The 27990-nt window shown below is 47.2% G+C and overlaps 1 protein-coding gene across 8 annotated transcripts in view; it reads right to left on the bottom strand.

The window, feature by feature from the left end:
- SH3KBP1 (SH3 domain containing kinase binding protein 1) overlaps positions 1 to 18723 on the bottom strand; it is a 334393-nt gene extending 315670 nt beyond the window's left edge. For 3 of the 8 annotated variants that reach the window (XM_019823637.3, XM_023249328.2, XM_011291627.4), the window contains exon 1: positions 18391 to 18722. Coding sequence is in view for 6 of the 8 variants with exons in the window: in XM_023249328.2 (XP_023105096.1) it covers positions 18391 to 18394 (4 nt within the window). In the remaining 2 variants the exon portion in view is untranslated. Of the gene's footprint in view, positions 1 to 7731; positions 7800 to 8178; positions 8334 to 18390 lie in introns of those variants that run through there. The other 5 variants (XM_045051088.1, XM_023249326.2, XM_023249325.2 and 2 more) reach the window with 5 other exon arrangements.
- Between the last annotated feature and the right edge of the window lie 9267 nt (positions 18724 to 27990).

The following is a 27990-nucleotide window of genomic DNA, read 5'->3' on the forward strand; positions in this document are numbered from 1 at the left end:
GGGAGTGGTGGGGAGCATGGCAAACCAAATTCACATGTTCACCCACCTGAACAGAGCTGCCACAACTGCAGCCAAGGAGGAACGCCAGCCCAAGGATACCAGAAGACCCGGGCTCTAAGAGCAGCTAGGGATCTGAGATGTTATGGAAATATCAACCAGATTCCCAAACAGTAGCAATTTGAGACTTGTAAAACACCACAGGCCACGATGAGATCTGATGTGGCTCTCACAGCTCCTAACAATCTTAAGATCATTTTCTACACTGAATTTCCAGAACACCATCTATAGTACAGACCCTCTCCACAACCATACTACTCAGAAGCCCAGTGTTCCCAGCACCCAACCTCAGTCCAGGCAACTCAGTTCAGCACACCATTTTAAGACATTGTGAATTCATTGGAGACATTTGTTTTCATATTATTTCTACATTCATTTTTTTCTTCATATAAATGGCTGAATTCTTATTATTTTCTTTCTTTTTTAATATAATTTATTGTCAAACTGGTTTCCATACAACACCCAGTGCTCATCCCAACAAGTGCCGTTCTGATAGAAGGAATAAATGTGTAATTTCAGATCCTTCTGAGTTTTATTCCAAAACTTCTGTGTAACTATCAACACTGCTGTAAACATCTGCAGTCTTCCACCAAAGACAAAGTCCGGGACTGACAGATACACCAGAGTTCTCACGTTCACCGCTCTCTTCCATGCTGTCTTAGTTGGCATGGGCTGCTCTAACCAGAACACCAGACACTGGGTAACTTCAACAACAAACATTTACTCCTTACGGTTCTTCAGGCTGGAAGTCCAAGATCACTGGGCCAGCACGTCAGGTTCTGGTGAGAACCCTCTTCCTGGCATCCATATGCAATGTCTGGGGGAGAGGGAGGGGGAGGGGGAGAAAGCAAGGTCTTTTCGGTCTCTTCTGATAAGGGCACTAACTCCCTCACGAGGGTTCCACTCTCATAACCTAATTACCTCCCAAAAGTCCCACCTCCAGGGGTGCCTGGGTGGCTCAGTTGGTTGAGTGTCCAACTTTGGTTCAAGTCATGATCTCACAGTTTGGTTTGTGAGTTCGAACCCCAGACCGGGCTCAGTGCTGTCAGTGCAGAGCCTGCTTCAGACCCTCTGTCATGCTCTCTCTCTGCCCCTTCCCCGCTCACATTCACTCTCTCTCTCAATCTTTCTAAAATAAATAAACATTTATTTTTAAAAAGTCTGACCTCCAAATACCATCTCATTGGAGATTAGGGTTTCAACATATTAACTTTGTGGGGACACAAACATTCAGTCTATAAAACACCCCCCCAAAAATCTGTGTGTCTCTGTCTCTCTTTCATACACACACACACACACACACACACACACACAGAGAAAACAGATGGGACACAAAAGCTGGGGGGCCCAAAGCTAGTGGGATAGGGGAGTATGATCAGTGCACCTACCACATGCACAGAATGTATGAGGGGGTCTCACATATCTGAGGGCTCTGGCACAGTGTGCTAGTGGGGCCTTTTTGGCTGTTTATTGGTAACTCATCTGAGCCCCTACTCTGTGCCACGCTCCTAATACACACCATGTATTTAATCCTAGCGATGGCAGCTGCTCCATGGGCTTTCCTGAGGAAACTACAAGCAGGCCAGCGGTTGGAAATGGCCTTCACAAAAGGAATGCGGCAAACAGAAGACAGACGGAGGGCATGGACACTCGTGAGGAAAAAAGTAGACCTCCAATATACGGTTTGCTTTTGTCGTTATTTAGACACGTGAACCCTGGGAATCACAAGGTAAGAGAATGAAATCCCGTCTTCAGAAAGTTCACCAGCTCTGACGATTTAATACTTTCAAAATACACCCACAGCCATGAGATTGGCAAAAGTGCAGCCATATGATGCAGCAGAGACTGATGAGTACCTCCCAGTATCCCCCTCTTCGTTTGAGAAACAGAACCCTTCCCTCCTTCCACGGTAGAGTAATGGCACCCCCAAAGGTGTCCCTATGCTAATTCCCAGGACCTGTGAATATGTTACCTAACCAGGCAGAGAGGACTCTGCAGGTGAGATGAAGCTGAGGACCTTGAGATGGGGAGATTATCCTGGATTACCTGGGTGGGCCCAGCGTCATCACAAGGGCCTTAAAACATGGAAGAGGAAAGCAGATGAGCCAGAGAGGATGTGAGGACAGAGGAGGAGGTGGGACTGAGGTGAGGAAGGGACCATTAGCTAAGGAGTGTAGCGGCCCCCACAAGCTACAAAAGGCAGGGGTTAGATCCTGCCCTATAGCCTGCGGAAGGAATGCAACCCTGCCGACCCATCGTGGACTCCCGACCTCCCTAACTAGAAGACAACAATTCTGTGTCATTTTAAGCCATTAAGTTTGTGGTCATTTGTTACAGCAGGAATAAGAAATTAATACCCCCACCCCCGGTGTGTGGGGGGCACGCAGCCGGCCAGGTGGAAATCACATCCCCCAGACCCACCTGCAGCTAGGGCTAAGACTGTAGCTAAATTCTCACCAATGGGCTGTGCTGGGGAATGACAGTTTCCAAGTCACGTCCTTTAAAGAGAGGAGCTGCTCGCCCTCCACCTTCCTCTCACCCTGGGGCCCTGGGCCGGAAGGCAGACCAGGGAAGGTGAGCCAGCTCCTACCACGCCGCCACAAAGGTAACACCCTACGAAAGGTGGAGAGGGCGACAAGACAGAAGGAACCTGACCCCGATGACCCTGCAGAGCAAAGCCATTCACTCATCCTCAACAGTCCTGGGGTCAGCAGGCAGTCGCCCGAAAGGAAAATAGACAGCTATGCTATCTTGGGGTCTCTGTAACAGCCACTTAGCCTAAGCCCTAATATATCTGGGATACCAAACGTCGGCGGACACGGGAACAGCAGAAATGTTTACACTCTGAGATTACACACTTTGAAAACCAATGTGGCGTTCTCTTCTAAAGCTCATATACTCTCTCCTTCAATAAATATGTTCTCTTCTTCATTCATTAGTTTGTTCATCCACTCATTCACTGGGAGAATATTCTAGTACAACCACTTCGGAAATCCAGCAACTTGAAAGCCAGCAAAATCACTCCTTGCTATATGCCTTTAAAAAACATATTTTACACGTGTACCTAGAGACATCTATTAAATGGTGATAGGAAGTCCATTCATAGTAGCAAAACACCGGAAGCGATGAAAAGTCCACCACTAGGAGAAAGGATAAATATACAATAATAAATACACAAACTATAAAATGAGAGACAACAAGCAAATCACAAGTCTCTGTGCAGTTTGGTGCCAGTTTAAAAAAAAACTAAAACCAAGCAAAACCAGACAACATGTTTTTAGGAGATGTATGTGGAAATGCTAAAACTATTTGTTAAAGAAGAAGGGAATGATGATGTTTTAAAAAAGACCCATGATGACCCATGATGTCCATGAGCCTGGGCGGCTCAGTCGGTTAAGCGTCCGACTCTTGATCTCAGGGTCATGAGTTCAAGCCCGGGATTGGGCTTTTTTTTTTTTTTTTTTTTTAAAGTAGGTTCCTCACTGTGCTCTACAGAGCCTACTTTAAAAAAACAACAACAACAAAAACCAGACCCATGATGGTCTTCTCCTCCCGAGAAGGCAGGGACAGAGGACTGAGCCAGAGTACACTTGAGGGAATGGGTTCTGAGTATCTATTTTATAATGACTCTTGACACCATCCACATTACATACAGTCTTGTGTATATCAAATACCTTATCACTTTCCGAACTGTTTTGAAGGCATCGCGTGAAGTGAAAAGGCCTGTGGAGGACGGATTCTCACCATAGTGTGAAAAGACAAAAGAGAAGGGAGAGGCAAGTGAACTCAAAAGACCTTGCCACTTTAAGCAGATGTGACCATGTCACATCACCAGCAACAACGTCATTTCTGAAACGCACCATCGTGTCTCCTACTAGTGTTGACTTCAGCTCTATTGGGTTAATTTATACTTAATTTGCAAATCTGTGCCAGGTTTATACTTACAAATGAGCTAAAAGCCAAAAGGAGCTTATATCTAGCTAAGTGCCTGGATTTTCCAGTACTATCGTTATTAAAATTTAAGGCAATTAAAAAGGAAGGAAATTCTGGCACAGGCTACAACATGGATGAACCCTGAAGACCTTACACCAAGTGAAATAAGCCAGTCACAAAAGGACCAATACTCGATGATTCCATTTACATGAAGTACCTGTAGTGGGTCAAAATCACAGACACAGAAAGGAGAATAGTGGTTGCCAGGGCTGGAGGAGGGGGAGGTGGGGGGAGTTAGTGTTTAAGAAGCATGGAGTTTCAGGTGGGGAAGATTAAAAAGCTCTGGAGAAGGACGGTGGTGACAGTTGTACGACAATGTGAATGCACTTAATGCCACTGAACTATACACGAGAATGGTAAAAATGGTCAATTTTATGTCACTCATAGTTGACCACAATAAGCAATAAGTAAATAAAAGCTAACAAACACGTTCAAACATTTAAGACAAAATAGGAATTCTTGGAAACCACTTTCCCTGTCAAGGGGCCTTCTACATTACTCATTTGAGAAACGCTGCTCTATCTGGTTTCTCTCTAGACCTCCAGGGTGGAGGGAGGTTCAGAGACCGACTAAACACCGTCGGATCTCAGAAAGTTGTCTTCTAACTTGATGCATGTTCCTCAAATTAACACCTTTCCTCTTTCTGGATAAAGAGACTCTCTTCAAACCAACAGCCTTTGGTTTAACTGCTGATTTCATTGTGTGGTTCATGAAATAATCACATCACAGGCTCCCTCCCACTAAGGGAAATGAAAGTTAACTAAAATGTGTCACTGAGCGGAACTTTAGATATCTCTGAGTTCCTCTGGTTATCGAATCTTACACTTAACAGGCACTCAATAAACACTTGTAGAATTTAATTGAATTCCAGTATATGGCAATATTGAGTCAACTGTCTTGTTTATTCTACCAGTACGGGCTGGTTTATGTTCACAATCTAAAAATGTAACAAAGGGAGAAAGTGTGTGGTACAGGGTAGTCACCAATGCTCTCTCTCCATCATGTACTATCATGAAGTTTAGAACTTTCACAGAAACTTGCCCCTGAGAGGGCATCATAAATACTCAACTCATTTTTTGCCAGGTACATGAGCTGACATATGGCATATACTTGCCGGCTGAGGAATACATACTTAGCACAATGCTGTTCGTTAACGAAACTGATGCATCATGAAGCCAAGGCTTTGAGATGGTTCTTCTAGCCTGGATCCTGGGGTTCTAACCAGCCTTACCTTGCACTGTTTGAAGCCAAAAGCATAATATTTTTAGGGAAGCATATGACAATGACACAAAGCTAAGCTCAGAAACCACAAAGGGGTTATTACAGCCACGATATTTCCTTCGTCAGCACGGGACTTAGACCCAAATCCCAGAGAAATATAAAGTCACCTTGAGGACCCAGGGCCTGCAGGACACAGTTTTCCATAAGGTTCTGGGAAACAAAGTTCCTTTCAATGCCAGCCAGGGCACGAAGTCAAAGGAGGAAGGGAAGGGGAAAAGAAAGAGAAGGAACCAAACTCCCAAGGGTTTCACCTTTCACTGTGTGTACCCTAATCTCACACTTGAATGCTAAACCAGGATTAATCACCTCAAAATGGTACACTGGAAAGGGTACAGTGCTGTGGACTATGAAAGCCTCGCAGCAGTCTCCTTCAGAGGTGTCTCTCTCCCACCTCTCCCGTCTCTGTCTGTCTGTCTGTCTCTCTCTCTCTCTCTCTCTCTCTCTCTCTCACACACACACACACACACACACACACACACACACGGATGGAAGCACATATAGTGGAGAAGGGATAAGAAGCCATATGAGCACATAGTTTCTTGAACTAAAACTGAAAGCAAGCACAGGGACAGCAAGCATCCCACCGATGCACATGCACTAATCCCCATGGACTCAAGTCCTCTTCGTTATCATCATCATCGGCCATTCTAGTCATTCAGAGGGTAATGGAAATAAAGAATGGATATAAAACGTCACCCTGCCTACAACCTGAATTCCTTAAAGGACAAAAAGGAAAATTATGTCCGTCACATCCCTATTTACAATATCAAGATTATGGAAACAACATAAATGCTCAAGTGACAGGGAAATGGTGACATAAATCGAGATCCAGAAGTCAGATATTCAGCAACTAAAAATACTGGCTTCGAAGATGACTATGAAGGTAAATAAACACCAGGCCATACAATTATATCTATTACAATCCATGCACATATAGCTACAAGTACATAGCAAAAAGCCTAAAAAGACCCACACCAAAATAAAATGACAGTGGTTGTATCGGAGCACAGTATGGGTCGCCAATTCAAATTCTCCTGCTTCTTATTTTCTAAATCCTATAACACAGTCGCTATATTTATAAACAAAAAAATGTAAGGTTCGAGAACACTGGAGCTAGAAGAAGAAACAGCCTAGAATCCACCCCCTCCGTGCAGGTGCTGGAAGGTGAGCCCCTCCCTTGAGATGGTGAGCCTGCGCCCCACCCCCTCCCCCAGCGATGGCGATGGCAGGAGCTCCTCCCAAGGCCCTCCCAGGGACCACTCTTCAAAGGTTTCTTCTTCCCCAGGGGACCACACCTCCTCGTGTGGCCTCTGTGACCTTAGACTGCTCTGAATAAAAGCCAGTCTCACCGGCCACACTACTTTTACTGAGCAAAGGAGGTGGCGATGGTGGACGGTGCACTGGTGACATTGGCAGAAAGTCCAGAGGCCCCGGCAATGGCAGTGGGAGAGGGCTCTGAGGAAGCAATGGGAGGGGTGTGAGAAGAAGGGTTTCGATAGTGAACGGGAGTTGGGGGAGGGAGACAGAGAGAGAGAGAGAGAGCTGGCCAGGAGGAAAGAGAGGAAGAGGTGCTGGGGAGGAGATGGGAGGGAAAGGGGTGGGAAAAGAGAGGGAGGAGGAAGTGGAGAGAGGCAAAAGAGGGATCAGTAAGAAGGGCAGGGAAAGGCAGGGATGTGCAGAAGCAGGATATGCAGGAGGGTGAATGTGGGTGAGAAGAGGGACGGAGAGGAGGGGCGAGGAAGAGAGAGGAGGGGGCGGTGAAGAGGTGGAAAGAAAGGCAGAGGAGAAAGGGAGGAAAAAGAGAGGGGCCCCAGGGAAGGGCAGGAGAGAAAGAGTGGGAGAGAGGGAGGGTCAGAAGAGGGTGGGGGGATGGGGGATCGGTGGACAGACAGCGAAGGTCAGACAGAGAGGGTCTGAGGGAAGAGAAAATTGGGGAAAGAGCAAGGAGTAAAGGGAAGGTATGGGGAGAGGGGTGAAGACAGAGGGTGGGGGTTGACATGGAGGGTGGGAGAAGAGAGAAGGTGGGGGAGGAGAAGACAGAAGGTGCTGGGGGGGCAGGAAGGGGTGGGGACAAAGAAAAAAGAGAGGGAAGAGAAGTTAGGAGGGAGAGAATGTGGCAGGGAGAAGGTGGGGGAAGGTGGGAAGAGGGGTTACTTGGAAGGCAGCAGAGGAAGAGAGAGACAACCCGGAAATGTGAAGGGAAGAGGCAGGGAGGGTAGAAGGGAGAGATGGAGTGGGTGGGGGTGGTGAGGGATGAGAGATGGCTGACGGGACCGAGAAAGGGTGGGGCAGAAAAGTGGAGAGGAGAGAAGGCATGAGGTTGGACAGAGGTAGCCGGCCAGACTTTGGATGACAGTCCCCTGCCCCCTTTCCCCTTCATCTCTCTGACTGGGCGGTTACCTTGCCAGGCAGTGGCTGTTTTTCACAATGTCTTCATCTCTTCCTCCATTTAAGAACCCACAGGTTCCCTAAAAGAGCCAGAAAGTGTCACAACTGTACCCCACCCCCACAGTGTGCTATCATCAACCCATCCAAATGCCTCCGAAGTCACATCTACGCTTTTTTACACGATTGGGGTCTCAAAGGATAAAAATAACCCCATTAATCACTCAGAAGCACAACTGTGCCCGACAGGGCCAGGAGCCCTTCCTCAGGGGAGCCTTATGAAAGGGGCTCCAAAGATGGATGGGACAATGTCAAAGGCTCTAGCACCGCCTCACACTCATCACCCCTTTGTCAAGAGAAAATGGGCAACAGGGCACTTTCAGGTATTCTGGCTTACGGCTTTCAAGCATCCTCGTATATAGTGCACGCCCCAAGAGTGGCCCCCAGGTACCCCCATCTCACCAAGCACTGCTCCCAGGACAGGGCTTCATTCAGATCAGGGGACTGGAACCAGGTGCGTCCTTCTCCTCCTAGAAGTGGGCCCACAGCAACCACCTGTGTATCTTCGGGAGCGACATGGACTCCAGCGGGCTCAGCCTGGCTAATGGGAATTTGGAACTGGAATGAACAATCAAGTCACTCTTAACAAGCGGCTGGAACTGTGGCACATGCCCCATGAATGAAATGCGCAGAGAGAAGAAAGGGGACAGGGGCAGGGAGGAGGGGAGGAGAGAAGGCGAGATGGCACATGGGGCAGTTAACCCATCCCTGGTTCTGGGGCTTCTTGGGACCCTTGGGGTGCAAGAGAGGCCCCTGTGACCCCGTAATAAGCCCTCCTTTCCAGGTAACAGGCTCTGCTTCGCCTCCTCACTTGAAGAAAGTCCTTACTGCCCGTCTACAATATGAAGCAGGAGAGAGTCCTAACCCAGTTAAGAAGCGTGGTCTCGATCAGTTAAGATCCAGGACAAAGTTTCTACCAGTTAAGAAACCTAGATCAGTTGAGACTCAGGAGTACACAGCACATTCTCCTAGAGAGCTCTTCCAAAATATGCCCATCGGTCCACCAAAATCAGACGAGGAGGACCCAGACATAGAGTTCTGGTGCACATCCCTAGTGGAGGAAGCCACCAGCTACATAGAAGTTCTCCTATCTGCGATTAACCATGACCTCATCGCATAGAAGGAGGGAGAAATAACAGAAATACACGTCTGCTGCTACAGGCATGAACTCTGCCTGGAAGATTTTGGGAGAAATAAAACACAGACAGCCTTGGTCAGGGGACGGGGGAGGAATCACCAGAGAACTGGAGGGCTGAGATTCAGAAAGAGACGTGTCATTGTGAGCACTTTTCATTACAAAAAAATGAAATTACATTTAAAAATGTTTTGAAAATTCCCCCAGCAAGTAGCTATAGTCTCAATCCCCAACAAACAGGTGAACTCCTTCCCTGTGCAAATTGTGTCCTCCACTGGGGACACCCCTACTCCCATTCTTTCCCCAGACCCAGCCCCCCCCCCCCACCAGCTAAGTACTTTCTTTTCATTTCTTTGCTGACAAAGGCAGCAATTAAGCTAAAACATCACCATCGATTCCCCACCACTTGCTCGGCCCAACCTGCTCAAGGGTCAACAATGAGCTACCTGACGGACTGTATTTGGGGTGACACGTCTGTTGTCCATCTAATATTTTATGGAGAACAAAGGGGCAGTGAGAAATCACTGGTTAAGTGAAAAATGATCCCATTTTGTTTGTTATGAAGAGCGGTTTGGGGTTTTGATTTCTGAATGATCACAACAGGAGAAACGCAACGCCCATTTATGAAGCCATTCATGTCAAATGAATTTTACTCAGAAGCTAGCATGTAAAATGCTCAAGCAGAAGGTAGCGTCCAGAACAGTCTGGTGAAGAAAATGAATATCCGTGAAGAAGCCGGCTAAGAAGAGGGGACAGCAAAGCCAAGAAGGCCTTTCCCAGTTCTTATCCAAAACATTTAAGCACCTCCTTTGAGCTCTAGGCACAAAAATGAGAACTAGCTGGAATAATTAGGGAGGACACTAAGCTAATTAAAGACTTGTCACACAGGGAGTGGGTGTGTGATGGATAAAACTAGTGCAGCCCCAGAGGACCAGACCTAGAACAGGGCCCCAAGTCTTCCAAGTCTAGAACAGTCTAGAAAAATCCAGCAAAAACACAAGGGCTGGTGTTTGCATACCGACTGATAAATAGTTGAAATCTAAGGAGATGGTGATTTAAAATGTCTATACATGCTGTACTCCGGTGCTTAAAGACTTAAATTTGTTAAGCAAAATGAGTAATGAATGAGACGTCAACATTTATAGCATTTAATCCAAGCCACTGAGGAAAGAACAGCAGTATGAACTGAGTAGCACTTCATCTTGCCACTCTGTCCCTCACCTGGGGGCAGGCCAGCCTCCTGCGGTGGCCCCACCACTTCCATGGCCACTGGAAGGAAATCAGCTTAAGGCCTTTACTGGGCTTTTCTTGCCAACTGAATGCAGTTCAGTGAGGACAAATATTAGTGAGGATTTTTTTTTGTTATTAGTGTTTTTTCTTCCCGAAGCTAAACATAGCACAGTTTATCACCCCAGGAAGGTCCACGAGATACATTTTGCTTTGCTGAAGTGTCCCCTAATGAAAACTATTGGCTTTCCTGCAAGATATTTACCCATACAATAACAATCAAGTTGAAAACCAACTTCTCATAATCACCCGGGGTGCCCGCATACCTTTGCCAGCTAAAGGAATTCAGGCAAAGAAACATGCAACTCTTGACTCTCTACATGTGGATTGGAGGGGTTAGTTTGGCAGTGCACTGCTTTCTCCCGTGACTGAAATATCCTGATGAATCCCAGTAATTGCCAAGGAAGTTACCCAAGCAACTAACTCACAAATGCTTCGGGATAGAAAAGGATATTCACAATTCCCCCAAGAGGACGAGAGGGATGTAACCAAGGGAGGTGGCTGGAGGGACAGAGTCAAACTGAAGTGCCTCCCAAAGGAGACGGTGACCAAACACATGTAAAAACAGCAAAACCATAATTTCCCTCTTCCTGTATTCCTTTGGAATCTCAACTGGGACCCTTGGACTTCTACCAAGTGTTCTCCAAAATGCCCGGGCAGCCAGGAACCCCCAGGGGATCTGGATTCTAGGCTTCAAGTTAGAAACTTGCCAGGAAGGGGTGATGAAAAACTTTTCGAAATAGATAGTAGTGCTGGGTGCACAAGACTGCGAATGTGCTTAACGCCGCTGAGCTGCGGACTTAAAAATGGTTGCAATGGCAAATTTTGTTATATCCATATTACCATGATTTTAAAAATTAATAACGTAATATACCGAAAACCACTGAACTTCACACTTTCGATGGGTGAATTGTAAGATATGTGAATTATAACTCAATAAAGCTGTTTTGTTTTTAATTTACCAAGGAAACAGCTAGTAGAAAGAGCTTCAATGGGGGAAGCAGGAGCCTGATATTTACTGAGCGCCTACCTATATAAGTTGCTAGCTCTTTCCTATTTAAAGGGAGCCGGGCCCTGCAGCTAGGGGACCATGCACTTTGCCTCTCAGAGTCTCAGTTCCATCATCTGATGGTGTGGGCTGCCATGACTGCCAAGGACCTTTCTAGCACTTCAGTTCCAGAGACCCATGTGTGAGTGGCAGAAGGACCCACCATCTGCCACCCGGCACACAAGCACATCCCACCAGGAAGGCAAAACATCAGGGGAGCCAAACACGGGAGAAATAAGTTTAACAACTCTGCAACCCAGGGATTGACAGAAGAGATGCAATGAGCTGTGTTAAGACACTTTCTACTCACAGAACAAAATGGTGAAAGAATGCCAAAGAGCCCTGCTTTCCAGTGACTTCTGGGTTTATTCATAAAACAAAGGCTGTGGCTCCAGAGGAAACCTTGTGTCCGGAGCAGCTGATGATGAAGGAAGGAAACGGTGTTTCAACCATCTGTGTAACGCTCAGAGCAGGCTGCCCCAACTTTGGGGGCTGGATAACCATTGGGGGGCTGTCCTGTACATTGTAGGATGTGTAGCAGCATCCCCGACCCCTGGCCCCCAGACGCCAGCAGCCTGCCCTCCCCCACCAGCTGTGACAACCAAGCGTCTCCAAACATTGCCAAATGTCCTCCTGGGGGGAAAAATCGCCCCCGGTTGAGAACCACTGCCAGAGAGAATTTTCCATCTTGAACTTGCAGTTCTTTGTCGAAGCCACACGCCATGTGGCGTTACCCTTCTCATCCACCGCAGTGCGGCCCACCATGAACTGTCGGCAAACAGACCTTGTCAGCACACCGTGCCTGGGGGATCTTACAGAATTGCACACACACTCCTGGCAGCCAATAGCCTAGGAGAATTTCAAGCAGTAACCATACTTGGGTGAAAGGGTTACTCATTCATTCATTCAGTAACATATGGCACTTCCCGTGTGCCAGGCAATGAGCCAGGGCAATGTAGTTGGGGACACCCTGTCAGAGATGAACAGACTTAATACAAGACGACATGTTATATAGCACCCTTCGGAGCAGGCCTCAAAAGATGAACAAGGGGTGTGGCAGGCTGCTAACAGCCCCTCAAAGACGCTCACATCCGAATCCGCAGAACCTGTGAATGTTACCTTCTGTGGTAAAAAGGATTTTGCAGACAGATTAAGCGAAGGGTCTTGAGATGGGGAGGGTAGCCTGAATTACCCAGGTAGGCCCAATAGAACACAATGGTCTTTATAAAAGGAAGGCAGGAAGTTCAGAGTAAAAGAGGAGATGTGAAGACAGAAGCAGAGGTTAGAGTGATGTGGCCACAAGCCAAGGAACGTGAGCGCTTCTTCCAGAAGCTGGAAAAGGCAAGGAAATGGACTCTCCCTGAGAGCCTCCAGAAGGAACACAGCCCTGCCCACATCTTGATATCAACCCAGTAAGACCCAGTTTGGACCTCTGACCTCCAGAAGTGTAAGATTACAAATGTATGTTGTTTTAAGCCACTGAGTTTGTAGTATCTTATCACAGCAGCAAGAGGAAACTAACACAGAGGGACTACAAGGCAGAGAAGAGAATGAAATCCCTTCCCCACGAATGGAAAGGAACTGCACGGCAAAGGCTCAGAGGCCTGAACAAGCATGGAAAAAAGGCAGGCGTGGCCGCCAAGCTCCCCAAAGGCTTTGCTAAGGCACTCAGGATCTAAAGCATCTGCAGAAATGTTTCTAAAGCATTCCAGAAACATTTGGGCTTGACTGTACACTGGAAAGAACGGAGAGAGAGGAGATGGGAAAGAAGAGGAGGCAAGACCAAGAGGAGAACACCTATGGAAGTGGTGGGAAAGGCAGTGATATCCCCCAGGAAGTGGGGGACGGGGAGGAGAAATGCTGAGCTCCGCGTGTAGCATGCTCTGTTTGAGGTGTCCAAGAAACACCTGGATAAAGTTAGCTAGAAGGTTAGGAAAAATAATTCATTCAATCAATATTAACTTGGGGCTTCCCATGTGCCAGCACAGGGACACAACGACCAAAGTGATGCAGTTCCTGCCCTCCTTCAACACGGAAGAGAAAAGCAGAAGAGTCAGTATCAGAGGGATGTGCTATGAAAGAGACTTGACCGGCCACGGCTGGCTTGGAAGATGGAAGTAGGCCGTGAGCCAAGGAATGCAGAAGACTCTGGAAACGACGAAGCGAGGAAAGGGATTCTCCCCTAGAGCCTCCGGCAGGAATGCAGCCCTGCCCACATTTTGATCTTAGCCCAGTGAGACCTGTGTTGGACTTCTGACCTCTAGAACTTTAAAGACAATAAACTTATGGCATTTTGGGGCACCAAGTTTTTGGTAATTTATTACAGCAGCAATCAGAAACTAATACAGGTACCGGTACAGAAAATGAGGAACAAAGATCAAAAACCTAACAATGCTAACAATGTATCGTAACGTCCCTTCTAAAGAGGACAGAGGGCAAAGAAGGATGATGGCGAAGGCCTATGTGATACTCCGGTAAAAGTTCAAGAGACACTGAGATGAGCTAGCTAGTGTCACTAATGCCTGGGTGTTGGAGGTCTGGCATGGACTAGATTCACGGCAGAATCAACACTGTACTGTTCTAGTGATTCCATACGAGGTTTGTTCTGAACTAGGAGCATATTTTTCTCCTTCTCTAAGGCCATGTGTCACTTGTAACAACATCTTATATTTGACCAGAGTGCCCAGGTACTACCCTTCAGTGACCCACATACTCTGGACCTCAGCTTTCTCACCTGTACGGCAAGAAGGTCCACCCCCGACCTTGACCATGCATCAGAACCACCTGGAGGGCTCCTTAAAACACAGATTGCTAGGCTCCCCACCCCACCCCAGTTCATCATTCAGTAGGCAGAATTGGGGCCAGAGAATTTGTATCTTTAACAAGATCCCAAGGAGGCTGATGCTGGGGGACCACACTCTTGAGAACCACTGCATTAGACTCTCCTCTCACAATGCCAGGATTCCAGTATTTTTCTGCCCTGCGTCTTTCCCGTTAAGAGCCATCCTGACTTATTGGCTCTCAGCAGCTTGCTCCGTGTGACTCTGTATCCCTTCTCTGGGATGGCATTTCAGTTGTCCATTGTGCTTAATGTTGAACAGTCCCCAGACTAGAGCTGGCCCGTATTAAGGAAGTAGCCACAAAGTATACCTAGAAAGGCATTCTCCTCCCCTCCCCCACCCTCGACTCCTTTTCCCTCCCCCCATTTATCTCTTAGTTAACTCAGAAAAGCAGCCCCTGCCGGCCAGGAGCTGGCCGGGCAGTCTCCCATTGAACAAGCAATTTCCCCAGAACACCAACATCAGACAAGGCCACTCTGTGACCAGGATGGGACAAGACAAAAACAAGACCACTCTGTAATCCTGTCCGAACACGGAGAACAAGTGAACCTTGTCCAAACCACAACAGTCTCCACACATCCCCGAATCCTGGCCAATAGGAGTGACTGCTGCTCCTTTACCCATCACAGCCTTTCTCTGGTCTTCCCTGCTTCTTGGGAAGATGCATGAAGACCCCCTACCGTGGAAATCCCTCACTTCCAGCCAGCATCCAATCCAGAGATCACCTGGCTTCCTTAAACACTCCCCTAAAGCCCCTCCCGCAGGCCCAGTCCTACACGGGGTCCTGTCCGATGCGGCTCCCCGTGATGCACGCTGTCCCTCGCTGCCAGGAGAGCAGAACCGCTTGTTCCACTACGGATGTGTTGACGGGGTTACTGGCGGGCAGTGATGACTCCTACCCAATTTTCAGATTTCAGCTCAAACACAATCTCCTCAAAGACATTGCCCTTACCCCTCTGCAACCTAAATCACATTGCCCCTCTCTAATCTCCTTTCACGAGACCTACCAGGGCTTATAACTGCATATTGTCATGAGTATCGCACTCAGGCCTACCTCTCCCACTAGCCGGAAAAGCCTAAGCTGGCAGGTCGATGTGTGTCGTGCACCCATTCCTAGCACAATGCCTGGCCCAAAGCAGGAGGTCAATAAATACCGGATGGAGAGATGGATGAATGGATGAATGCTGGCCACTGTATGCAACCTGCTTTAAAACGATTTCAGGGACACCTGGGTGGCTCAGTCAGTTAAGCGTCTTGACTCTTGTTTTCGGCTAAGGTCATGATTCTCCTGGTTCGTGGATTGAGCCCCACATCGGGCTATGCACGGGCAGTGAGGAGCCTGCTTGGGAGCCCCTCTCTCTCCCTCTCTTTCTGTCCCTCTCCTGCTCATGCTCTCTCTCTCTCTCTCTCGCTTGCTCAAAATAAATACATAAACATTAAAAAAAACCAATTTCAAACATAAGAGCTGATGAGAGAATATCAGTAATGCAAAAAGAACTGAAGGTCTGTGCAACCAGCAAGGTAGCAAGGTTCTGCCTGTGTCCTGATGGACGTGAAGGGGCAAAGTAAAGGCGATGAATGATAAAGGTGGAGTCTTTCTTCCAATTCTAACTTTAGACTGTGAAGGTCAGTGCATTGCATTCATTTTTGCTTTAGTTTAGCGTAAAGCAATCTCTCACCAAAACAATACATTGCTGAAAACAGTCCAAACTTTGTTGTTACTCTGGAGCTTTCTAAACAAAAATCATTTGCTGGGCTTGCAAATCTTTCACTGTTCACAGATTGGGATCATTAACATTTGTGTGATCATAATTACAAGAGGCTCTGCCCGTATCTGGCACTGTAGGCATCTGCCTGCAAGTTCCGAGGGCACATTCTGAGCGGGCTTCCATTAAGAGGCCATTTTACAACTAACTGGCTTCACTTCACTTCACTGGTTTTTTTCAGATTAAAGACTACATAAGACAGTTTTACTGTGTTCGCCATCAACAGAAAAATCATTCCCAGGCCAGGTGAGAACGCAAATGTATCAAACTGACACAATGAACAAATCTTTTGCAAACCAAGGAGACTTGGGGATGGGGAAGGGGGCGGCGCCTGTGTGTACACACACACCTGCTTCAGAAACGGCACTGTTAGGTGGCTCCATCGGAAGACATGCAGAATGAACTGTTACCTACCTGTACTTCATCCCAAATACACTGCTGAAGACGCTTTAGAAAATAGCAGGCGATCTTTAGCCATAAACAACTATGGGCATCTTAAGCCTCACTATAAACATTTTAAATAATTAAATGACAGCATTCATTTTAATCTTATCGCCTCTAAGCAGTAACACCTGAAACAAATGAAAATCAGTTTCTGCACCCCCTCCCTTTTGTAATGGTTACAGTAAAAAAAAAAAAAATTAAGCTTGAAAGGACTATAAACTGCAGAAGCAGTCTCTAATTTTCTTAGGAGGCTCTGGATAATGAAAACAGTTCAGACTCGAATAATAAACAGGTCTGTTTCTTCTTAAACTGGACTCCTCTTCCCACTGAGATACAGAAAGCACAGTCCAGCCACAGGAGAAGACATTTGGATCTAACTTCTTTTTTTGTCCAACCTTCTCGGGACCCACAAAAAAAGGAAAGGTGATCAAAATAATCACTTTCAGTTACCTCAGGAAAAACCAACCTGTTACTCAAGTAATCAGTAATGTTTAAAGTATATGCTTCTGTTAATAAACTAAATCATCTTATTAGATGGCAAAGCAAAACAAGAGTGTTGAGCTAAGCATTTTGTCTTCCACCAAGTAGGAGGGTTTCATACCCCCTCATTCATTCATTTATTCAATAAATATTTATTCAGGGCCTGCTCCATACCAAGCACCAAAGAAAACAGCGCCGAGCAAAACGGCACCCACGCAGTTCTGTCCCTACAGTCATGGAGCTTACAGTAGGGAAGATAAATGTTACACTCAAATAAATATGTAATACCGCTCTTTTTTAAAAAGGTGCTAGAGGAGAAGGGTGACAGAGAAACTAATATAGACTGGAGGTGGTGCAGGGACCAGAGAAGGGCACTGAGAAAAAAGTGACATTGAAGCTGAGAGGCCATTGGATGGCCACCACTTTAGAAAAGGAAAACCATTTATGGCAGTGACCACAAATGGGATTTTAACTGCCTGTCAACAACTGATTGGGTTAAACCTCCCCTTTTCCACTGCATCTGTCTTCAGGGGCATCCTATGACCGCTTACCTATCACTGTTGGACTCGCCTACTCAAATCCTATTACCTGCCCACAGAAAGGTCTCACTTTATTATGATTTATCGTCATCTACAGCCTTCCTATGCCTGGCCTAGAAACACCTAAAATTATCTGCCAAAGGCATGAAAGACAGAGATTGGCTGCCAGCAAGAACATTAACTGGATGGGCCACACGATTACTAGCCCAGGCAATCACAAGTCCTTTGCCCAATAAGGTGCCACATCCTCTGGGCAAGGTGGCTCCAATGTGCCAGTCTACACCAGATGGGACCCAGGGGGCCTAATGGTTAGTTGCCTACTTGGAACTGATGTTCCACCAGTAAATCGAGGACTGGATCACCGGCTCCAGTTCCCCAAGCCTTCAGACTTAGAGGATGTAGGAAGTGCCCTTTGAGCATCACGCAGCGGAGAGCTCACCAGGCTGAGAGAAGGCAGACAGAGAGAGGGTCAGGGCCGGGAAGAAGAGGGGCGCCAAGGGAGACGCGTCAGGCGCTCAGGACCCGAGGATGGCACGCCAAGCCGGGTACTGGGGCGTTTCCCGCACCCCCCCACCACCACCACGTCGTCCCCCAGCAAACGCAACTCGGTCCCTGGCCGCGCCGAGACCCTGAGATTCTGGCTTCCCCCGCCGCGGGGCCAGGGACAGACAACGCGAACCCCCGCGCAGGGCCGGAGCCCACCAGCTCCCATTACCCACGTCCTCAGCGCAGAGAAGGGCGCGCTGGGGCGAGAAAATGGCCAAGACAAAACTCTCCCCGCCCACCCGAAGAACCAACCACACCCCCTGCATCCCTCAGCCTCAGCCGCCCCGGGCCGGCCCGCGATCCTCCGCCCAGGACCCCGCGGGGTTCCGGTCGGTGCCGCGCGGGCTCGGCAGGGACGCGAGTGGGAGTGAACGGGGGGGCGCGAGGTAGGCAGAGTGCCCACCGCGGTGTCACCGCCGGGGCCCTGCCCCCGGAGCGCCCTCCCGACTCCGCAGTCCCGGGACAGGCGCGCCGCCCTCAGGCTGAGGTGGGCGCCCGGGCACCGGGGCGCCGGCAGCCCCCTACTCACCCATTGGCGTCGAGCCGGGCCGGGCCGCCGAGGCAGCGTGAAAGTTGGCGGAGGCGGGCGCGGGGGTCGGGCTCCGGGATCAGGGCTCGGGGCGCAGGGGTCCGAACGCGGCGGCGGCTGGGCCGGCTTTCTCCTCAGTAGCGACGGCGGCGGCGGCTCAGCGCCGCCCGCTGCTGCCTCTGCTGCTGCTGCTGCCGCTGCTGCCCCGGGGTGATTCCTGCTGTTGCTGCTGTTGCTGCTGCTGCATCGCGGCCCGCTGCGCCCGGCTGCGCCGGGTTTCCTGCTCCCCGCGAGTGGAAATTGCGAAAAAAAAAAAAAAAAAAAAAAAAAGGAGAAGAAGCGCCGCCCAGCCCAGCGCCCGGCAGCCGCGGCCGCGCAGCCCGCTCGCCCCCCTCCTCGCCGCGGCTCCTGCGGCTCGGCCTGCCGGGGACGCGCGGCCGCCGAGGCGGGGGCGGGGCCAGTGAGGGGCGGGCCCGAGGTGGGCGGGGCCTGTCCGGGGCGGGGCCGGGGCAGGCGCCCCCGGCCTCCCTGCGGCTGCGGCGCTCGGGCGCCCCCTTCACCGCCCGCTGGGGAGGGACCCTGCTCTACGAGGCCACCCCACACCCGAGGCGGCTCGGCTAACGCCCGGGGAAATGCCGCGAGACTCCTCGAGACTGGAAGGGGGGTCGTGGGGGAGGGGGCGTCCGAGTGGAAGGGCACGTGGGAAAGAAGGTGGAAGCGGCCGATCCGGAGGGTGCGACTAGAGGTGTACGGGCTGGGGTAGGGGAGACCATGGCTAGGTGAGAGAATGAACACCTGCTGAGGGTGACGGCAGGTAACCCCGGGGATCGGAGATCGAGACAACCCAGATTAAGCTTTCACTGAGGGAGCTGTTGGGAAGGCAGGAGAAGGGGTCTCTATGGAGGGATGGAAATGCTACATCCATTCAGGGCAGCATGGGAAAGGCAGGCCAAGCGCGAATTCGGCGTATAGCAGGCGGTGGAACGGAGATCGGGAAAGACAGAGAAAGGTGCAGAGGGGCCGGTGGGGCACATCACCTCGCACCGACCCTCACGGGGACCCCTAACCGCGCACCCCCGTGCCTTGGCCAGGTAGGATTGGGTTGCTCAGCTCTGTTCCCAGGCGCTGATGTTCCCAAGAATCCCCTGAGGCAAGGGCTGACTCCCTCCCCAGCAAGGTATTGTGCCACATTGACCCCCCCACCCCCCCAGACCTGCACAGCCGACCTTTGAATGGGCGCTGAAATGAAAACAGGGCATTCATAGGTAACTCACAGGATCCTTTTTGGGTCCATTCACCACTACAAACCTTTCGCCATAAATACTTTGCCAGCCAGCACCACATTCATTTACCATCAGGTTATTTCCTTTTCCCTTTCCACCATCTGGTGGTAGGACGAGATAGTGAAATAGATGGGAGACATTCAAAATGAGAAAATAAAACAATTAAGAAATTAAATCATTGGCCCCTGGAAAATGGAGGGGGCTGAAGGTTAGTGGACCCAGCGGTGACAAATAAAAGCTGACCCCCCCTACCCAATATAGGCCTGTCTTCATACCTCACCCATGATGTTGGGGCAACTCTAGTAAATTGGTTACATCCTGGGATCTCTGCAGAAAGATGTACTTATAATTGTTTCATTAGCTTTATGAAAAAAACCTCCCAACGAGTCTTACCAACAAGAGATCAGCAGAATCATCTTTCTAAATGCTTTTCTTGTGTGTCAGAGCAATGTAAACAGGAGAGTAATCAAAGGGGAGAAGACCCGTCCACAGAGCTACTGAGAAGGTAGTAGTGACATCAATGCAGACTTCTAACAATTAAAGAACATGGAAATTAAGAATTTGAAGTGTTAACGGCCCAGATGAATACTCATTATACCTGCTCCAGGATCCTTGGTGCCTCACTCATTACATGCCTTGGCATATCAGGGCGATGAGGCCTTGCGATAGGATCTTAGAGTCAACAAATACTGAAACTCGTAGGGCATGGCTAAAGCCCACTGTTACTGGGACTTTCTTTTTCTTGAGCCTCACCCAAAACTGCTCTGGGATCTGCCTGATCCCAGGCATGATTGTTTTTGCTAAGGCCAGAATTACTGGGCTTCCTTATCCGCCTCTCAAGAAGACTCAGGGTTCTGAAAGTGACTGGGCATGTTTCAACAAGGAAAGAGCTGAGCTGGGCTTGTGGTGGGATAGCATCTTGGTGCTGAGGATTCTTGGCTGGCTACCCCATGCGTTCTCAGAGCAGTGGGCCCAAAGTCTTTGAACAGTGTCAGTGATTCGTGGCTTACCTGGACATTGCAGAGACCAATACACCTAAACCAGTAAACTGGTGACTGAACTCTGTAGGGCTCAAAAAAAAAATCAACAGCTTGTCTCATGTCCTGCCTAATCTTACTCCTCTCTCTGTCCTACTTGGGGAAGACAGTCTTGTTTCCTTTCCCCGCCCCACCCCCCAGCTTTTCATAGGTGAAGACAGACCACCTGAACTTTTGTGTCTTGTTTTGACTCTGGTCTATTTCAAGTCTTACCTTTTCCTTCTTGAATCAGAGAACTGGGACCCTACTCCTTGATCTGGGTAGGCTTCCTGCATGGAGAAATTTGTCATTTCATCACAAATGACTGCTGGCAAGACTTAACATTTTTGAAAATCCTGAGCTCTGCCCTAATTTTAATGCCTTAAGTAAACTAAATGGTATGAATTCTACTCAAAACACTGTACGGTTTTTTCCATTTTAAGTTTCTCTAAATTACAAAAATGGACATTCTCCCCCGCACCTCCCCCACACTTACTGTTTGGTTTTCATGAATTGTTCCAATTGTACTTTTATTTTTCCTTCTAGGAACTTTTGGTGACCAGCACAGGGGCACTTAATGTCAAGATTCAAATCCAGCTGCGGACGGGGGCGCCTGGAGGACTCAGTTGGTTCAGCATCTGACTTGAGCACACATCACGATCTGGCAGTTCGTGAGTTCGAGCCTCACATCGGGCTCACTGCAGAGCCCGCCTTGGATCCTCTGTCTACCTCTCTCTCAAAAATAAACATTAAAAAATCCAGCTGCTGACAAGAATAGATGTGTAATTCCTCATCCTGCCTCCCTCTTACAGTAGTGTTATTTAACAGTTAGTGCAATATTTCAAATGACATGAATTCATCACATTAATATTGCTGGATAAATACAGTTGTATTTAATACCGTATCTTTATCCCACTGAACTCCCATTTCGACCAGAATGGATGATGCATTTTGGGAATGGAGAGTAGTGGAGATGTGACACTTCAAATGATCTCAGATGACTTAAAAGGCCTCTCTGTGATGCAGTGGTGGTAGCATTTTGGATAAAAATGGAAGACAGTTAAGCCCGTGCCTAGGTAGCTCTTACAGCGTGTCACGCGAGCTCTCTTCAAGTACTCGGACTTGACATCTGTAATTTGCATGTAATGAATGATACTTTGCTTTGATAACCTTTAATATCATCTTTACATTAATAGAAGTTACATGCAGAGTGCTTTACAAAAGACAGTCATTATCTGGTGCTTCTGATGTGCTTTATGGAGAAATGGAAAACCTCACGGTGCCAGAAAGGAAGGAAGTGCTCAATAAAAATGATGGCACAAGTCAAAAGGGCACAGGAACCGACCTGAAAGAGCTCCCAAAGGCCCAAGCTGGAACGATTCAAGCAACAAGTAACGATTCTATTGGATTTTAACCCAAAGAGTTCATGAAAGTGCTGTCTTTAAGTCTATATGAGTATAAATAAAAAGCAAATAAACAAGTCAGGGAGGGGGGACAAGTCTTCCCTACAGAGGAATGCCAATTGGTAAATGTAGAACAAATGAGGGAAAGAGAAAATTACCATCAGAACACCGCAGTAATAATTGATGCAGGCACGATCCACCTCAAATTTTCCAATCAGGGGGTGTCTGTTAAGGAGAAACCCTGGCAGACAGCAGGGGAAGTGAGCAGCCAAGGCTTTGTGCTGATGGTTTTGAGGCAGGTTCTTTCCTTCTTCCTTTACAACGTGTATACTGAGTTCAAGGTAACGTGTCTGGATCACATCAAAAGCTATAGAAATAACATCTTGCTCTACTGCAGTTGATTTGGCTTGATAACCACTCTTGGAATGACCCACTCACTTCTCCTTTTCTCTTTTTCAGTGAGTCGTTTACAACAAATCCAAGAGAACTGGTTTTACCAGCTCTGTGGAGATGAAAATTAATCAAATCAAAGGAGCAGGTCGTTTATAAGACAGCTAAACTATGATTATCTTTACAAGGTTTGCAGGAAACGCTTGCTTTGCAAAGGAAAACACAAAAGACGTAACTAAAAGGTGAAATGCGCTACCCCACAAGGCTATAAAACTGGAATAGGGTGTTCTTGTTGTAAAATCCAAAAGCTGCCTAAGAAATTGACTTCCAAGTTGATCAGTCACAGGAACTTGCATCTAAAACACACAAGGAGAGCCCCTGTGTACAGACTAACTCGCCGAGAACATTTTCCCATCCTTTTTCAGAGTACTGCTTTATCTAAGAAAATAGTAAACTGGGAGAACAGTCATAGGAGATTAACAAGAAATATAGTTTGTACTGTTTTCTACCCACTCTATCCGCCCCCCTGCCCCCCAGTTACAAGCAGTCATATGTAAGGAAGGATATTATGACAAAAAAATGAAGTGATATTCCAAAGAAGTTCCAAAAGCATTAACTTAAGATCATGTGTGAAATATGCTTTGTAATAAATATTAACAACTTTAAATAGAATAACTGGTATTTAACATTGGAATAAACCATCCTGACAAGCCAGTTTTTAAAAATGGGAGCTGATTGAAGACCGGAGGCTTTTGATCTTAAGAGGAATGAAGATTTTGGGGCGCCTGGGTGGCTCAATCAGTTAAGTGTCAACTTTGGCTCAGGTCGTGATCTCACCGCTCAGCTCGTGGGTTCAGGCCCCAGGTCGGGCTCTGTGCTGACAGCTCGGATTCTGTCTCCCTCTCTCTCTGCCTCTCCCTCCTCATGCGCTCCCTCTCTCTCTGTGTCTCTCTGTGTCTCTCTGTCTCTCTCTCAAAAATAAATAAACACTAAAAAAATTTAAAAAGAGTAACAAAGATTTAAAAGGAGGGATTGCCTTACAAAACTGATTTCTCTTTTTCCCCTGAGCTTTCAGAAGCCCAGAGACTCCCTCGTGGACTTGACTTCCACTGGAGCTGGGTCTCCAGGATGCACAGATGTTTGCCGGCATTCCAGAGAGAAGGAAGAACACGTGAGAATCCTCAGATTCTGGGGAACAGATGATGTTACAAGGAAGCTTGTGTGGAAGGGGCAGGAGTACGGCCAAACAGCCGATTCCAAGTGGTCTCTGTGCCAGGCCCTGAAGCAATGGGAAAGAGCACAGGTTTCTAAGCAGACTGACTTCAGGTAGGTAAGTGGAGAGCCCACGGAAATGGGACCAGAGGAGGGATAGTCTGCAAGTGGGAGGCCATGGACAGGCTCAGGACATTCAGGGCAAGAAATACAATGCCATTGACACTGACAAAGAGGACAGGTAGCATTCTACAGTCAGTTCTGAACTACATTGAACACATCTGGTGAGGCAGTGGATTTGGGGAGACAGTAGGGAGCACAGATGGAGGTTTCCAAAGAAATATTTTGTTAGCTGATTTGGAAGCTGAGTAGCTAGAGACATGAACCAAGTGGAGAAGGAAGTCACTGTACACAGGGAGGAGATAATGAGTTCAAATTTGAATCCTATTAAGGGTGGATGCAGGGGCCCCTGGTGGCTCAGTCGGTTAAGCTTCCAACTTCGCCTCAGGTTATGATCTTGCAGTTCCTGAGTTCGAGCCCCGTGTTGGGCTCTGTGCTGACAGCTCAGAGCCAGGAGCCCCGCTTTGGATTCTGCATCTCCCTCTCTCTCTGCCCCTCTCCCGCTCACGCTGTCTCTGTCTCTCTCCCCCAACCTCTTTCAAAAATCAATACACATTAAAAATAAATACAAATTAAATTTAAAAAAAGAGTGAATGCAAAAGGGAACAAAGTGTGATCCGTGCTATGATATGGATGATTCCTGAAAACATGATGCTAAGTGAAAGGAGCCAGATATAAAAGGATATATATCATATGATGCCATTTACCTAAAACACCCAGAACAGGCAAATCTGTAGACAGAAAGTAGATGAAGGGCTGAAGGAGGAAGGGGGCTGGGGGAATTGGGGAGTGACTGCTAATGGGTACAAACTTGCTTTTAGGGGTGACAAGAGTGTTTAAAAATGTATCGTGATGATGGCTGCACAACTCTATGAACATACTGAAAAACCATTGGATTATATACTTTAAAATGGGTGGATCGTATGGCACATGAATTATATCTCAACAAAGGCTGTTACATATTTTAAAGAGTGATAATGGGTGCAGAGTTTCAGTGTGGGAAGATGAAAAAGTTCTGGAGATGAATGGAACAATGTGAATATATTTAATACCACTGGACTATGCACTTAAAATGATCACAATGGAGGCGCCTGGGTGGCTCAGTTGGTTGTGCATCTGACTCTTGATGTTGGCTCAAGTCATGATCTCACAGTTCGTGAGATCGAGCCCCATGCGCTGGCAGCATGGAGACTGCTTGGGATTCTCTCCCCTCTCTCTCTGCCCTTCCCCCACTTTCTCTCTCTGTCTCAAAATAAACTTTTAAAAAATAAAATAAAAACTTAAAAAAATGATGACAACGGTAAATTTTATGTTATGTATATTTTACCACCATGAGAAAAGAGAATGAATACCTTCGTAATCGGCGGGTAATACTGGGCATAGTGAGGATGTTTCTCTCTGTGTTTTGCCCACTCCCGTAGCAGCTCCCACACCGCTACCCAAACAGTACATCGGTATTGCACTAACCACTCGCCCATCACCCTCAGTGTCACCTCTTCAGGGCTCAGAGAAACCACATCCAGAGGCCTGGGTTGAGGGTAATGAGCCACAGCCACTCACTAGGTCGTGAAGCCCCTGGTGCACACAGCCAACCGCCCGCCGATAGGGCCTCAAGCCCTAGAGGTCACGGGACTTGGTCTCTGAACCCAGCGTTCATTTAACGAGATGAGGCACAACTCTTTCCCGGCACTTCTTACTAAACAGAGCCAGTCAAATTAGGTTCCTCTCCTCAAAAATAATTATAGGCCAGCCAGAGGCAAAAATGGGAAGTGAGTGAAGTTCATCTTTGTTTGGCTTTGATTCCCCTGTGGAAATTTTCTTGCCTGGACCACAGCAATTCTTACAGTGTGGTCCCCAGACTGGCTGCAGCAGCCACAGCAGCACGTGGAAGCTTGTTAGCGCCCCACATTGTGGACCCCACACAAGACTTTCTGAATCGGGACCTCTGGGGGGGGGGGCCGCAGCACTCCATGATCCAACCGGCCCTCCAGGGGGTTCTGATGCGGCTCAAGTGTGAGAACCTCGGCTCCCTGGAGCTGAGATGTCCCCTCTGGTCACCAGATGAACCGGTTCATGCTTTGTCATGAAAAAGGGCTCAAGGGAGCTACCAGTGACCACACCTCTGTGCCAGTAAAACCGATCCGGTGTTTATCATTAGAAAAGTAATACCTGCTCATTATTAAAAAAAAAAAAAAGTTAAATAAAACAAAGATATGCTGTAGCAGGTGAAAATCTTCCATAATCTCGCAGTTAGCAATCGTTGCAGAGATACTTGATAACAACAGTTAACTTCTATTGGAATAGTCTTTCAGACATTTTCTAAATGTGTAATGGTACCAAGACCCATGATGATTTCCACATAGCATAATTTTATATATTTTTTTGAGCAGGTAACCCCTTTTTTATGCTCTACTGATGGAAACTGAGAACCTTAGGGAGGCAGGACTTTTTTCTTGGAGGATTCCCAAATTGCCTTTTCTTTTTCTCATAAATTCAGTTGTGAAATATTAAACCTGTCTGGAATAAAACTTTTTGAGAAGGTATTTCATAACCTTCTGGGAAGAAATTAGAATTCCTGGTAAAAAACACTTAAGGACTTCTCTGATGGTCTTTAATGAGAGTAAACTCTTTTTGAGGAAACCAGCTACTAGGAAGCAGTCAGAGGTCTAGTGACATTCTTGAACCTGGCATTCTTCTTCCTTGTGTCCAGTCTAATGAGGGTCATCTAACCAATCACTTCCCAGAAAATGGCCTGGCCAAGAGGGAATCTTGAAACTTTGGCATGTGTTCATAATGACATTTTCCGAAAAGTTTTATGTATACATCAGTCTCTCCTAACAGTACGCACCACACAAGTAGCCTACCAGATAAGAACTAGACCTCTCCTCCGCGTCCAGATAAAGGAGTAAAAAGGTTCAACCATACCTAAAAATCCAATGTGTTACCCATCTTTTGGAAATGTCTCTGCACAGGAAGCATGATCTTAGAAGAATAATCCTTACCATTTTTGAAGGGGCAGGGTGCTGCGATACTCTTTTATCCTCTTTTAAATTCTCACGACAGCCATGAAGATATTACTATCACCATTTTACAAGGGAGGAGACTCAAGTTCAGAAAGGCTAAATGTCATGCCCTATCTCCCTCAGGAGGAAAGAGAGGCAAGCCTGGGAATGTAAAGTCAGCTGTGTTTGATTCCATTAGAAATCACGGAGTCATCTGAAGTTAAACAAAAGCAACCTGATTTTTTTCATGGTTTAGAATTGCTATTCAATGGCCCTAACATAAAATTTAAATGGTCCTTGCGAGCGTTTTGCTTGCGATAAAATTTACATACGTATAAAATGCTCATGACATAACACTGAGCGAGAAAACACAGAGTATATATTTATACAGATCCTAGACTTACAATTGCCTTCTAACTTAGAAAATACAGTAACAACTTTCAGGGCACCTGGGTGGCTCAGTCTGTTGAGCATTCAACTTCTGCTCAGGTCATGAACTCACAGTTCATGAGTTCGAGCCCCTCATGGGGCTCTGTGTTGACGGCTCAGAGCCTGGAGCCTGCTTCGGATTCTGTATTCCTCTCTCTCTGCCCCTCCCCAACTCACACTTTGTGTGTGTGTGTGTGTGTGTGTGTGTATGTGTGTCTAAAAAATAAATAAACATTAAAAAATTTAAAAAAGAAAGAAAGAAAATACATTAACAACTTTGGAAACAAATACTCCAAAAGGTTCAAAGGTCATCTTGGTGTCACTGGCTGTAGTTGATTCTTTTCCCTTCTATTTTCTGTGCCAGGAGAGGAGGGGGTGCGGCCACTGGCCTAAGTATGAACAGTTTCGGCTTTGCCTGATATAAGCAGGTGTGCAGTCTTGGAGGTTTCTGAACTTCTCTGTGCTTCAAATTCCTCATCTATAAATTGGGTTAGCATAAGGCTAAAATGGGCAAATGCTTATAAAGTGCTTAGGATAGTATCTGGCAGTGTTCCAGACTTTCATTAATGGGTGTAATTTTAGTAATGGAAAAGGCTGCTTTTAAAGGTTGTTATACCTTTATTATTTCATATTTTTCCTCATTTGAATATATTAGAATAATGACTATAATTTATATAGAATATAATAATAATATAATTAAATATAATAATATAAAAACTATGACTATGATTTGTAATAAATAATG

The sequence above is a fragment of the Felis catus genome, chromosome X, assembly GCF_018350175.1.
Source record: "Felis catus isolate Fca126 chromosome X, F.catus_Fca126_mat1.0, whole genome shotgun sequence".
NCBI lineage: Eukaryota > Metazoa > Chordata > Mammalia > Carnivora > Felidae > Felis > Felis catus.